The sequence below is a fragment of the Mustela lutreola genome, chromosome 10 (genome assembly GCF_030435805.1).
Source record: "Mustela lutreola isolate mMusLut2 chromosome 10, mMusLut2.pri, whole genome shotgun sequence".
Taxonomy (NCBI): domain Eukaryota; kingdom Metazoa; phylum Chordata; class Mammalia; order Carnivora; family Mustelidae; genus Mustela; species Mustela lutreola.
Genome location: NC_081299.1, coordinates 94,859,225 through 94,872,692, shown reverse-complemented (window position 1 = coordinate 94,872,692; position 13,468 = coordinate 94,859,225). Strand labels below are relative to the sequence as shown.

The 13,468-nt window shown below is 38.8% G+C and overlaps 1 protein-coding gene across 3 annotated transcripts in view; it reads right to left on the bottom strand.

The window, feature by feature from the left end:
- CD53 (CD53 molecule) overlaps positions 1-13,468 on the bottom strand; it is a 58,741-nt gene that overhangs the window by 25,845 nt on the left and 19,428 nt on the right. The window contains exons 2-8 of one of the 3 annotated variants that reach the window (XM_059138254.1): positions 12,218-12,297; positions 10,557-10,733; positions 8,995-9,069; positions 8,385-8,480; positions 7,785-7,865; positions 6,619-6,702; positions 4,938-5,806 (exon numbers count right to left, since the gene is read on the bottom strand). In XM_059138254.1, the coding sequence (XP_058994237.1) occupies positions 5,735-5,806; positions 6,619-6,702; positions 7,785-7,865; positions 8,385-8,480; positions 8,995-9,069; positions 10,557-10,733; positions 12,218-12,280 (648 nt within the window). In that variant the 5' untranslated portion in view covers positions 12,281-12,297 and the 3' untranslated portion in view covers positions 4,938-5,734. Of the gene's footprint in view, positions 1-4,937; positions 5,807-6,618; positions 6,703-7,784; positions 7,866-8,384; positions 8,481-8,994; positions 9,070-10,556; positions 10,734-12,217; positions 12,298-13,468 lie in introns of those variants that run through there. The other 2 variants (XM_059138255.1, XM_059138256.1) reach the window with 2 other exon arrangements.

Below are 13,468 nucleotides of genomic sequence, written 5' to 3'. Positions count from 1 at the left end.
TCTTGAGATTGAGTGAACCTTTTGAATCTGTGCATTGGGTGTTTCATCAATTCTCACTCATATTCCCTTCAAATATTTTCTTCGGCCCATTTATTCTCTCCATTCATTCTAGGACTCATCAAATGGACTCAAACTGTATTTTCTACATCTCTCATCCTTTCTACATTTCCTATATTTTTACATATTTGTGCTGTATTCTCAGTATTTTATTTCTGTTCTATCTTCTAAGTAACAAATTCTGTCTTTTGTTTGTATTCAACCTTTTACTGAATTAAAGTTTTTAACTTCAGTTTTTGCTTTTTTTCATCTTTAGATGTTATTTGGTTCTTTTTAAAGTTTGTGATTTTTTTTTCTTTTATGGCTTCCTAGTCCTGGTAGAAACTTTAAAGTTTATGATTTACTTTTATATCATGGTAAGCATAGTTGATAGTTGATCTAAAACACATGTCTGAAAAGCCTCGTCTGGAACAGCTATTAGGCTTGTTGTCAATTTCTGTTGCTTAGAGAGTTCCAGGACCTGGTTCAATATTACAGAGAGATTTTGAGCTTGCTTCTCTCAGTTCTCTATAGTATGTTTAGTTGGGATGACTTCAAGCCAGGTTAAGTTCTGAAGGGTCACTGGTCCAACTCGACCTTGTTTAGCTGGTGTGCAAAGACATGGGAGGTTTGCTCTGTTATTACAACAACATGAGGAGGTTTCCTTTTGCTTTTCCTATTAATTTTCCTTTCCTAATTGGTTCAAAACCACAGAATTCCATTCTGTAGTTATCAGAATTTAAAGTAACTATAGGGCATCAAGCTCTTGTTTGTTTTGACAGAGGATGGGGTTCAATATAAAGGTCTTCCACATGACTCCTCCCACCTATAATGGTGTGTCCTGACAAAGACTCAAAAGACAAGTATTTGTGATATTAGTTCATACTTTCTTAACATAGGTAATGTTGGTGCTCTAATATTCCATTCTGTTTGCTTATTACTAGAACTACAACTTCTTTTGCTGTTCTTAAATCTACACCCCCATTCACCCCACTCACCATGTTAAGTCTAGATGTGATTCTCTTTTTTTTCCTTCATGAAAGTAGTCCATTTGACTTTTTATTTGTGGATTTCATCTTTCATCAGTTCTGGAATATTCTCAACAATTATGACTTCAAGTATTGTGTCTACTATGCTTTGTATATCCTCTTTCCAGAACTCCAGTTATACTTATGTTAGACTATAACTCTGTCTTCATCATTTCTTAATCTTGCATTCATGTTTTTCACTCCTTCTAAGTGCTACTGTATTACTATCCTAGAGCTGTTGGAATAAAGCACCACAATTTGGTGGCTTCAAATGAAAGAGAATCATTCTCTCATGATTTTGAAGGCTAGAAGTCCAAAATCAACGTGTCTCTGGGTGTTGGTTCCTTCTGGATGCCCTGAGGAAGAATTTGTCCCATGTTATTCTCCTACCTTCTGGTAGTTCTTGGCAATCCTGTGTTTCCTGGCTTTAGACACATTATTCCAATCTCTGCCTCTGTCTTCACATGGCCTTGCCCTATGGGTCTTCTCTGTATCTGAGTTAAAAATATCCCTCTCTTTTCTCTTATGAGGACATAAAACATTGGATTTAGGGATCACCTTAAATATAGGGTGATCTCATCTCAATATCACTAATTTAATCACATCCACAAGGACCCCATTTCTAAATAAAATTTTATTTACTAGTGCTAGGGATTAGAATTTGGACATAACCTTTCTGGGACTAAGTTCAACCCACTATAGCTACATTCTGTTTAATTTATTCATATAAATCTTCTCATTTATTAATTTTGCTTTACTTGTATCAAATTTGCTTTCAAATTGTTCATTTAAATTTAAAAAAATTTCAACCGGGGCGCCTGGGTGGCTCAGTGGGTTAAGCCGCTGCCTTCGGCTCAGGTCATGATCTCAGGGTCCTGGGATCGAGTCCCACATCGGGCTCTCTGCTCAGCAGGGAGCCTGCTTCCTCCTCTCTCTCTGCCTGCCTCTCTGCCTACTTGTGATCTCTCTCTGTCAAATAAATAAATAAAATCTTTAAAAAAAAATAAAAATAAAAAATTTCAACCACTGTATTTTCCTCTTTCAAAATGATTACTCTTTCTTTCAGTTATTCTCTGCACATAATTTTAAATCTGTTCTTTATTTTCATAAATATTAAAAATGGCTATATATTTAAGTAAGTATAATATCTGAAGTTTTATGGGTCCATTGCTATTGTTTTTGTTTCCCTAGGCTCATAGTTCCTTGTTTTCTCATATTTTTAGTGAATTTTAATTGTGAGCAGTTCAATTTATCTAAAAATTTGCTTTTTAAGATTCATGGAGACCAGGTATTATCATTACTATTATTATTATTATTAATTTTTCCAAGTTTTAATTTAAATTCCAGTTAGTTAACATTCAGTGTAATATTAGTTTCAGGTGTAAGATTTAATCCTTTTTTAAAAATTTATTTGTCAGAGAGAGAGAGCGCACACAGGCAAAGAGAGTGGCAGGCAGAAGCAGAGGGAGAAGCAGGCTCCCCGCAGAGCAAGGAGCCTGATGCAGGACTCCATCCCAGGACACCGGGATCATGACCTGAGCTGAAGGCAGCTGCCTAACCAACTGAGCCACCCAGGCATCCCAGGTGTAGGATTTAATGATTCATCACTTACATACAATACCCAGTGCTTATCACAACAGACCTGATATTAACGTGGGCTCATTCAGAAAGTGTGTGCATTTTGCTTCTGCCAGAGCCTGGGGTAACTTTTTGTTTGGACTACTTTAAACTAAATTTTAGTTTGAGATTTTGAAGATGAATCCGACACTTTAAGTTTTCACTTTGAGTCAATGTAATGGCCAGATTATGGATGCAACTTTTTAGGGATGTTGCTTTCCTTTGCTATATCGCCAAGTTGCAAACAGATTTTCATGCAATCTTTTGGAAAATGAGTGGTATTTCTAGTTTACTCTTATACTAAAGTATAGCACTTTGGTGCCTCTGACTTAAAAGAGGAAAGGTCTCTGCTTAGACTCTCCACCTTAGACCCTGAAATGTGACATGTACCCTATGTGCCATGAAAACTGAAATCCAAGTTCACCTAGTTTGACAAATGTCCTCAAATTTCTCTTACCCCTCTGGTTCCCATCATCACAAAGTTTCCGGCTCTAGTATTCCTTACTTTCATTCCAACTCAACAGTACTCTTAATAAATTGTTTTAAAGCTTTTATATAGCACTTTAGTTGTCTATAGTGGAAGTTTAGTCTATCTTATCAGAAACAGAAATCTCTTTTTTCTATTTGAGTCAATTTGGATGGTTCCTATTATTTTAGAAAAATGTTTATAGCAAGTACAGCTTCTTTTCAAAATGATTGGCCTAGATTATTTTTTTTAAATCATGTAGTTTTATGGTTTTTAAAAGTTTAGCTGTAGGGGCACCTCGGTGGCTCAGTAGGTTAAAGCCTCTGCCTTCGGCTCAGGTCATGATCCCAGGGTCCTGGAATCGAGCCCTGCATCTGGCTCTTTGTTCTGCGGGGAGCCTGCTTCCTCCTCTCTCTCTCTCTCTGCCTACCTGCGATCTCTCTCTGTCAAATAAATAAATAAAATCTTAAAAAAACATTTTGAGCTGTATTGTGGTTATGGCACAATCTTTATTTTTTCTTTTTTCATTGTTTCTAACTTAGGCCAATAATTAATAGAGACAAATAAATAGCAATTAAAATAAAATGTAACAAGACCTGCGAAGTTTCTATGAGTGCATTATGGAGGCATTCACAAAAGACATTTTGTCAAGATTTAAATGGGGAGATGTGTGGAAAGCTCTTAGCACACTATCTCATACTTGTAAAGACCTCAATAGATGCTAAACTTAATACCAGGGAAACCTTCCTTAGGGCAGAGGAATTATCCAGAGTGATCATTGGCTGAATGGGAAAAATAAGTCTGTATAAATAAAGCTCAGAGCAACTAAATAAACTTCAATAGAACTAAAGTTGGGATAAAACAGCAAGAACTGGAGGGCTAAGGGTGGGACATATCATATAGGTCCTGGTAAACATAATAAGGAATCTGAATTTTATCCCAAGAGAAACATAGTATTGAAGGTTTCCCTAGAACTACCACTAAAATGACCAATTTTCCTTAAACGGAGGTGAAAGGTCCCACACAAAACTTCAAGAACAAAACCCAATTCTTCTGTCCTTTTCTCTGCCTTCTCTACATTTGGTTCTGTTTTTAGATATGTTCTGATTTTATGCCTTATTACATATGGTTATTAGACAATTTAATTTAGTTTATAGACAATCCAATTAAGCTTTTCCTGCCCAACAGACATGTGGCTGGCAACCTTTAAAATGCCCACCAGTGATTTCTGCTCTCTGGTAACCTCCTGACCCTGAGTGCGGGTTGAAATTTTTGACTCACTTCTAAGGAATTTAATATGGCAGGATTGATGTGATGGCACTACTGAGTTAGATTGTAAAAGGATTGTGGCTTGTTTGGGGTGCTGTATTTCATGTTCTCTCTTGGATGTTTTGTAATGAGGGAAATCAACTGTGATGTCATAAGGCAACCCTGTGAAAGGTGGCAATTGGCAAAGAACTGAGGCCTACCAAGAGGCATATGAAAGATCTTGAAAGTATATCGTTTTCCAGTTGAGCCTTCAGATGAGTGTAGCCCTAGTTTGACAGAGCTGATTGATTGATTGGTTGATTGTAGTCATGTGAGAGACTATGAACCAGAATCACTCAGCTAAGCTGCTCCCAGATTCGTCACTCACAAAATATGTAAGATAATAAGTACATGTTCTCAGTCCCTAAGTTTTGGAATAGCTTGTTATGCAACAATGGATAACTAATATATCCAGCTTGCTGGCAGAGCAATCAGTCTGAGTCACAGAAAACATCTGAGATATAGGAATGAGAATGTAATGATTGAGGTCATAAGCTGTTTTATTTATTGAGGAGATAAAATAGTACATTAACAAAACCTTATTTGATAGAAAAATAATACCAGAACTCTTACGAATGTGATTATTAGCTAAACCACTAGAGATACCGGTCCTGCTAAGTTCTTCCATAGCTATGTAACTCAAAGGCTAAGAGACTGGCTGAAGTCAGGATACGAATCACTGGGCAGTTACTTCTAGAAAGACAGAAAGAATCAATAAGGTCCTTTAATAAGGAAGTTGCAAAGTTTCTCTTTGGAGAAAGAGTACTCTGTCATTCCTATAGTGAAGGCCCAGGCCCAGTCAAAAGGAAAAAGAGGGTTGTGACAATGATCCAAAGAGTCTGGCCCCAAAGGTCCCTTCAGCTTCTCTTTTGCTTGGTTTTGCAGAGTGGACTGGACATGATTTAGAGGCTGGAGCCTTATTTGACAACAAGCAGATGCAAAAATTCAAGTCCCAAACCCATCCTTTGATCTTGAGCCATTAGTGCAGGTTCTCTTGGCTTCTCATGTCCAAAAAATGCTCAGGTATTAGTGTCACCACCTTGAGGGACATAGCTGCCCCATAAGTGGGTAAACCAGAACAATTTCTGGTGCCTGAGATGGGAAATGTCTGGCTAATACCTTCTTTTCTGGTTTTATGATACAGGGACCAAAACAGGGAAAGGATGAGAAGGGGACAAAGACACCAGGCCAAGAGATGACCATTTAAGGCTTCATGCTAATAACTGATTTTGGGTTTCCAAAGATGAAATAAGCCTCTCCAACACAAGGCAGTATCATGTCACAGCCCTAGGGCCTGGCTGGTTTTATCAATCTGGCAGTTCAAGGTCAGCGCAAAGGACATCCCCAACACCTGAGAAAAGAGTTGAGAAAATGTGAAGTCTTCATAGGAAGAGCCATCTCTCCCATACCCCCTGGGATTAGCCCCAGAGAAAAAGAGTGTCCATCACACAGGAACCACCCTTCATGCCATGATTACCCAATTCCTTCTCTCTTCTCTCCTTTTGCTTTAGAATTGTAGTGGGGGTGATGGTGTCAGAACAGTAGAGGATAGAATGTTGGGACATCTTGGTCTCCTTAAGAAGTCACTTGTATAGTCAAGTACTGCACAAGTCAACACTTTGTGCAATGAGTCATCTTTACCCGTGCCCTGAGATTCCTTAGTTTCCAAGCAAAGAAAAATTATTTCCCTCTGAGCTTCTTGATTACATCTTAGCTCTTCTGTGACATACCCAAAATACTTGGGTATAAAATTAGTAGAAATGTCACATAATAAAAAAGAACACAAAACTATCCCTAATTCACCCCTGACTTACCATGCTAAGCAGAGAAATTATGATTATGATTTTTATCATCAGCTCCTGCTTCCCATACAAGGCTACTGTATCACAAGCTTTTTCACACTAGCTCAGTGAATGACCAAAGTAGAAGTCTGCCTGATGATTTTTAATTTGACTATAAAGCACTCATATCTCTTAGTGTTAAGTTGACCAGATAGATTTTGCAGCATATTTTCTGAGCCTTAAATTGGTAATAACATCATTTGCTACCTGACTGGAGAAACTCACATTTACTGAGCATGTACTATGTATCTGGTACTGGTCTAAAACTTTACTTGACTTACCTAATTTAATCTTCACAATAGTCCCATGATTAAGTTCTTACCTGAATCACACATACACAGATAGTGATGATTCCAATGTGCAGGAAGTTGGAGTGAAACCACAGTTTTGCTTGTGCATAGCAACCCTAGAAAAAATTGCAAATACAAAGGATACCAGTATATTATTTGACTTGATAAGGAACCTGATTTCAGAAGATAGTTCATATTTTACCTTATGCCAAAAGACTTAGGCCATTTTTATTTTCTTTCTGTGTATGAAGAAACAGGGATAAAGCATGGAATATTAAACTACAGACTTTTCTGGTCTTGTTATCATCATAGTAGCACCTAGATTTCTACATACAGAGTTAAAATGGCTCCTGAGAGGCATTTCAGCAATAGATGTCTTTATGTTCTTTAAACATCCCCTGCTGACTTGGGACAAATAAATGGGGAGATAGCCTATGCAATTCTAGAGTTGGTTGCATTTCAGCTTCTGCTGAAACCTGAGTCTATCATAGCCCTACCAAGCTCCAGGCCAGAGCTAGTTGGTGAGTATCTCAGTCTTTCTTCATAGACCTAAAAATTTCTGGAGATTTTCAAACAACCCTAAGGTGGATAACACCAGGTAACAGGAATTTAGGAACTTAACCTTGGAATATAATCTTGGCTTCTTCTCTCGCCCTAGTCTGGAGGTCTAACATAACACCTAAACATAAATAAGCAGGCAGGTTGTTTCAGTAGTTCTACCAATTCTCTTTCCTACAACTCCAGACTCTCTTACTAATGATTCATTTTACCAAGAGGCTGGATGTTGCCATTTCCAAGGAAGAAAAGCAGAGAAACAGGAAAAGAGGAAGGTTTTCTACCTCAACTTTATAATTTTCACTTTCAACCAAAATACCTACTTCTTGCTCAAGAAAAATGTAGATATAATCCTCTGCCACTATCACATAAACTTTTCCCCTCTAATGTAATAGTTTAGGGTAGCAAGATTTGTGATGGCATCTCTAGTCTAATGAGCTTTTTCCTTTCTTTTCTTTTGTCTAGTTGTCTGGACAACTTTTGTCTAATTTGTCTAGTAACCTGGGATTTCTCCCTGGCCTCTATTTTATCCAAGGTTCCTTGTTTCTGGTTGGGAGGACTAAGTCCTGTATGACTAGAGTTTCTAAGATAATTGAAAGTTTAACCAAAGAGGCTAATAACAGAAAAGTTGCCAAAAAATTACCTGAACTTGTGGATTTGAGGGACAAGATGCTGGTGGGTGACCGCCCCAATCACTTGTGCCATTTACACCACAACATTGCAGCTAAAAGCCAAACCCCCAAAAAACATGATGGTTAGAAAGTTAACAGAAGGAAAACTGTAACTTGGAGAAAAGGTGGGCCCTTCAGATCTGACTGTAGTGGAAAATACAGAATTAGCTTAACTACTCTGGCTCCTTAGAACAAATTATTTTCAGATCCATTATACCATTTCATTCACATAAATCTCCTTCAAGTATAAAGGGCATGTTTAACTTATCCATATTTTACAGATGAAAAATTAAGTACGCAGGGGATTCAGTCTGACATGTTTGGGTCTTCCTTAGATCTTAGTAGGGCGTAGACAGTGAGCCTACCTGAGAATGTGAAGGATGAGAGAATGTAGAGAACTTTGTACCAATCAGACAGATTCGTGTTTGTGACTACTAAACATTATTTTGGACCTAGGGGCTGCAGACCTTAGGTTCTGGACCTTTCAAGAAAGGAAGTTCCTTTAGCCTCCAGGCACTGAGGTTGGAAAATTAAGTCTGGGCTAAGCTGAGGAAGATTCCATCTATACTCACAAATGTCTGGATGGAATCCCATGTTGCTCTGGTGCTGTTGTTCGAGTGGTATTGCTGGATGCTCTCAGTCAGGCTTGTAGACACATAATTATTCAACTGGGTGGGACATATTCCAGCAGAGAAGACATTATAAAAAGCAGGTGAGTTCAAGGAACAAGCAATTTCTAAAAATGGCTGGTGGTTCCATTTGCTCCTCCCTTCCAAATGATCTCCTCAGAGCTAAGGAAGTGAGGAGCCAGAGTTTATATACAGGGCAAAGTGCTGAGACTGAAATAGCATTGCAGGAAGAAGTTCATAGTAGCCTCTTGTCTTTCCAGAACTCTGGTTTTTCAGAGGGAGACAATCAAAGCATGGGCTCTCTTAGGCATGGAGACAGACATTTTCTACTGCCAGACACATAGAGGGAAGGAAGTAGGTGGAGGATAAACTTGTTTTTACTTTTCTTCCTATTCATCCTTCAAAGCATGATTCAATTGCAATCTTTCATGAAATCCCCCCCCCACCATTTACAGTTAATTTCTTTCTTCCATCCTTCCACTTTGCCTCTATCTCTATTACAGGACTTCTTCTCCCCCATCAGAAATACAATAATTTATTCTTTATAGCTTACCTTCTGATCATACACGAAGAGCAGGATGGCCATGGTCACCTCAGCAAGGAGTATAATCAGCAGCAGGAAAAAGAACTGAGGCAAAGTAGAGACATGCTCATAGCACTGATCCTAGTTCTTCCCTCACTCCCACTGCACCCTGGGAGTATCCAGACATGTCTCCACACGTGTACAGAAGTTCCTATTTCTGCTTTCTCAGGCCCTCATAAGCCTTTTGTTTTGTGAGGGATATGTGTCATTCTTGTGCAATTAGACTCCAAGTCTTTAGAGGGCAGATCAGCTCTTCTAACTTTATTCTCCTCTTCCTTTATTCTAAGGAAGACCCAAACATGTCATGTGCCTATACAGCTCCATGCACATAATGAGTATGAAATATTATTTGTTGAATCAGTGAAGCAATTTTGGCATCAGCTTTTTGAAACAGTTGAGCAAAAGAGCAGTAAACTAAACTATATGTCTTTAGTTTGGGGTCTGGTCCCTTCTGCAAGATCAGGGCTATTTTGGGGGTGGGGTCAGGTGATGGTGGAAGTTGAGAGGAGCCCTGTACAGATGTGGAGAAGAGGTATTATAATCACAGTCCTAATACTTGGTTACCTCTAGCTGTAGATGCTTACTCCCTTTATGCTAATTACACACAGCAGAAAACACATTGTCACTTATCCTGCTTTCCCTTTCTATCGCAATATTATTTTTAACTACTTAAACCTGTTTAATCTTTTCCCTATGTCTATTAGCTCCCATCTTTTGCCATTAATCTGGGAACTGAGAACAGGAACTTTTTATTCTATGTCTTGGTTTCAATTTAAGAGTTGACCCATAAGGGAAAGAAAATTAACCAAATAACCTAAGGAAGAACCAAGGTGACTGGGAACCCTTACTAAGGATGGAGTAGTACCGCTATATCAAGCACTGTTCTGGGTCCACTTAGAGATACAAGGAGCTCTTCTTTCATAGAGCTTACAGGTAAAACCTAAGCCTAAATGTACTCTTCAGGAGTCTTAACTGACAGGGAACAACAGAAAATCTCTAGCATCTCTCTTGTTAGATCACAATGGCTACCACCTAGGGCCTCACTTAAGTTGGATCATCACACCGTCATGTATCCTGTGCGGATCTGAGATAGAGAAGCATCTTCTGTCATTTTAGGAGGGCCACAGTACTCAGAAGAATCTAGAGAGTAGATTTTCCATCAGTTAATGACTCTGATTCAGATCCTAAAAATACATACTGATGTGAAAGCATTTAAGCAGATGGATAACACTTGATTTCAACCAGACATGAAGAAATAAAATGTCATAAAGGGAAATTATGACAAAGGCCATTATTAACACTGTACAATGAATCCCAAGGAAGATAGCAATGTCCTCTTCCACATATCCCTGGGACCCCAGACAGAAACAAAATACTATTGCTCTAGACAGATTTGGCCAGCTTAAAGTGCCAATCCTATGTTCCTATGATTTCCCTGTGCCCATAGGTTAGCTACCAAGGAACATCTTGCCTGGGACTTAAGGTATCATGTCTCTCTACTTAGGGTACCACATCTGCTGCAAGATACTCACTGACATAAGCAGACACTTGTTCTCCTTGATGGAGCCCATGCAGCCCAGGAAGGCAACCACCATGATAATGGAGCCCACGATGACAAATGCATTGCCCAGTGTGAGGGAGGGGAACAGGCTGAAATTGTTGTGGACCAGGAGATAGATCCCAAAGCCCAAAATGCAGCAGCCACAGAACTGAAAGAAAGAATCCCACAACATTCTTGAATATCTGCTCACATTTTCACTTGAGATTAGGGTGGAGGGTGGGGTAACCATGTTATGGGTATTAAGGAGGGCACATGTTGTTATGAGCACTGGGTCTTCTATGGAACTAATGACTTGTTGAATACTACATTAAAAACTTATGATGTACTATATGTCAGCTAATGATAATAATAATAATAAAAATTTTTTCTTAACTTTCCCACCAAAGAATCAAAAAAAATCATATCTTTCCATTGGCTCTATCAAGACTCTCATGAACAACTTCTTTTCCCAGCTTTTCCCTGCACCTAGAAAAGAAGTGATCCTACTTTCCTCCTGTGATGTCCCACTCATGCTTCATCTTACCCATATCAGATACCAGGGAAAGCTTGCTGTGAGTAATATAGTATTTACATGCTTCAGCTCTCCTACTCCTTGTTCCCACAACATCTTACACATGGTCTTCCCTTTGGAAAGCACAACAATGTAGAGGGGATGCCTGGTTGAGAACTTTATCTTGCTAGGCAGAAAACTAGAGAGCCAAACTTTTAAGAATCTTCTAATAGACTCATGAGTGCAAACTGATCCTATATTTGAAATTCAATTGCTAAATTTGGTGCGGTGAAACCTTCCCAGAAAAGATGATGTCCCTTTCAATCAGTTACTCATCCAAGGGATTAAGGGAGGGAGGGGAGCAGGAAAGTGTTATTTATTCACAGAATAGAGAGTCTCAGGTTTCTCACCCATAGATGTCAGCAGTGAGCAGTAATAGCCTCAAGTCCCCAGAGAGAGGAAGAGCATGCCAATAGATCTGCACTGGATAAAGATGTGGTACATATACACAATGGAATATTATTCCATCAGAAAGAATGAATACCCACCATTTGCACTGACATGGATGGAACTGGAGAGGATTATGTTAAGCGAAAAAAGTCAAGCAGAGAAAGACAATTATCATATGGCTTCACTCGTATGTGGAACATAAGCAATAGCATGGAAGACCATAGGGGAAGGGAGGGAAAACTGAAGTGGTGGGGGGAATCAGAGAGGGAGATGAACCCTGAGACTATGGACTCCGGGAAACAACCTGAAGGTTTCAGAGGGCAGAGGTATGGGGAGATGGGGTAGCTAGGTGATGGGTATTAAGGAGAGCATGGGTTCTGATGAGCACTTGGTGTTATATGAGACTATTGGATCATTGAACATTACACCGAAAACTAATTTTGTACTATATGGTGGCTAACTGAACATAATTTAAAAAAAGATAACTGCACTGGTACTTTTCGATTTTACAGGCTTAGACAATGGCAAGATGGGAAGAGGGGAAATTATTACTCCCTTGTTTTAAGCTGGGTATGCCATTCAGACATGCATGGGTTGCTCTCCACACCACGATGGATCTTCAGTAGAGGAGAGAGAAATAGAATGGAGCTGGGAGGAGATGAGCTCCACGTGCTCAGAAGAGGCACACTTACCCAAAAGAGCAGGTTGAAGAAAAACAGAACGTACTTCAGCAATTTCAAGCCGCTCATGCCCATGCTGGGATATTCTTACCCTAAAAAGTGAAAGGAAAAAAAGAGGAAATAAGTTACCTGGCTCTGTAACGTGACACTGGTGAGCAGACAGTATAAATGTTCAGAGTTCAAGATCTCTTGGGTTTGAGCTGTGAGTATCCTCTGGGAAGTTTCTCCAAACTCCCTGTTTTCCCCGTCTCTGAACCAAGGTACCAATTGGTTTATCTTGGACACTCACTTTTGCTCCAATTCGCAAGCCAAGAATACTTATCACTGAATTAAGCACTGTAAAGCAATAGAGTTGCTTTTGGAGGAGTGAGTCACAGTAACACAAACTAGGCCAGTGCTCAGAGAAAAGTGCTTGGGCATTTACTCAAGAAAGCAGGCTAGGGGTCAGGAATTAATCAGCTGTGGAGGTCAGTGACTTGATCAACCAGTTCCTTAAATGCCCTGAGATGTATATATACTACATTTGGTAAAACTCTCCACATGAAAGTGGGAGGAACATACATATGTATGATTCGTTCTTCTACTGAAGAAACATTTATGATGTTTTTTATTCTAGATACTGTGGGAGATAGGACTGTGACTAAGTAGTAGCTATCTTCCAGGAGATGTCAATCTTATAGTAGAGATAAAACTAGCTATCAAATATCCAATGGAGAAATGAAGAGATAGCAATGAGAACTTGATTTAAAAATATATATGTAATTTCATTTTCTCAGCAAGGTATTAATGTGCAAACTCTCACCCTCAATTCTAGAGATCTGAATACACAATTTTGAATTTTCTCTCAGACACAATTTGGCTTTATAGAGTAACTCGTATTTTAAAACCACACATAAGCCTGCTATATATAAAGCAGAATGCTATTTTATTGGGGGTTTTTCCCATTAGAACTATGCCTTTTCTAGTATATAGATTGCTTACACAATCTATTGCCTGTACTCTCTTAATAGTATCAAGCTATCCAGAAATCAGATGGTCTTGAGGGATAGGTCATCTAGGCTATTAATAAGCCTGATGAGCTATTTGTATTCCACAATAAAATAATCTCTGTTGTAAAGACCAAATATATATATTTATCTCATATCATTTTGTCCTTCTCCTTCCCTTTCCCCTTCTTGTCTTGACCCTCAGTATTATTCTTAATTCTTCATCAATATTTTAGCCAAGTTAAAGTAAAATTGATTATATTATAAGTGTGTTTGT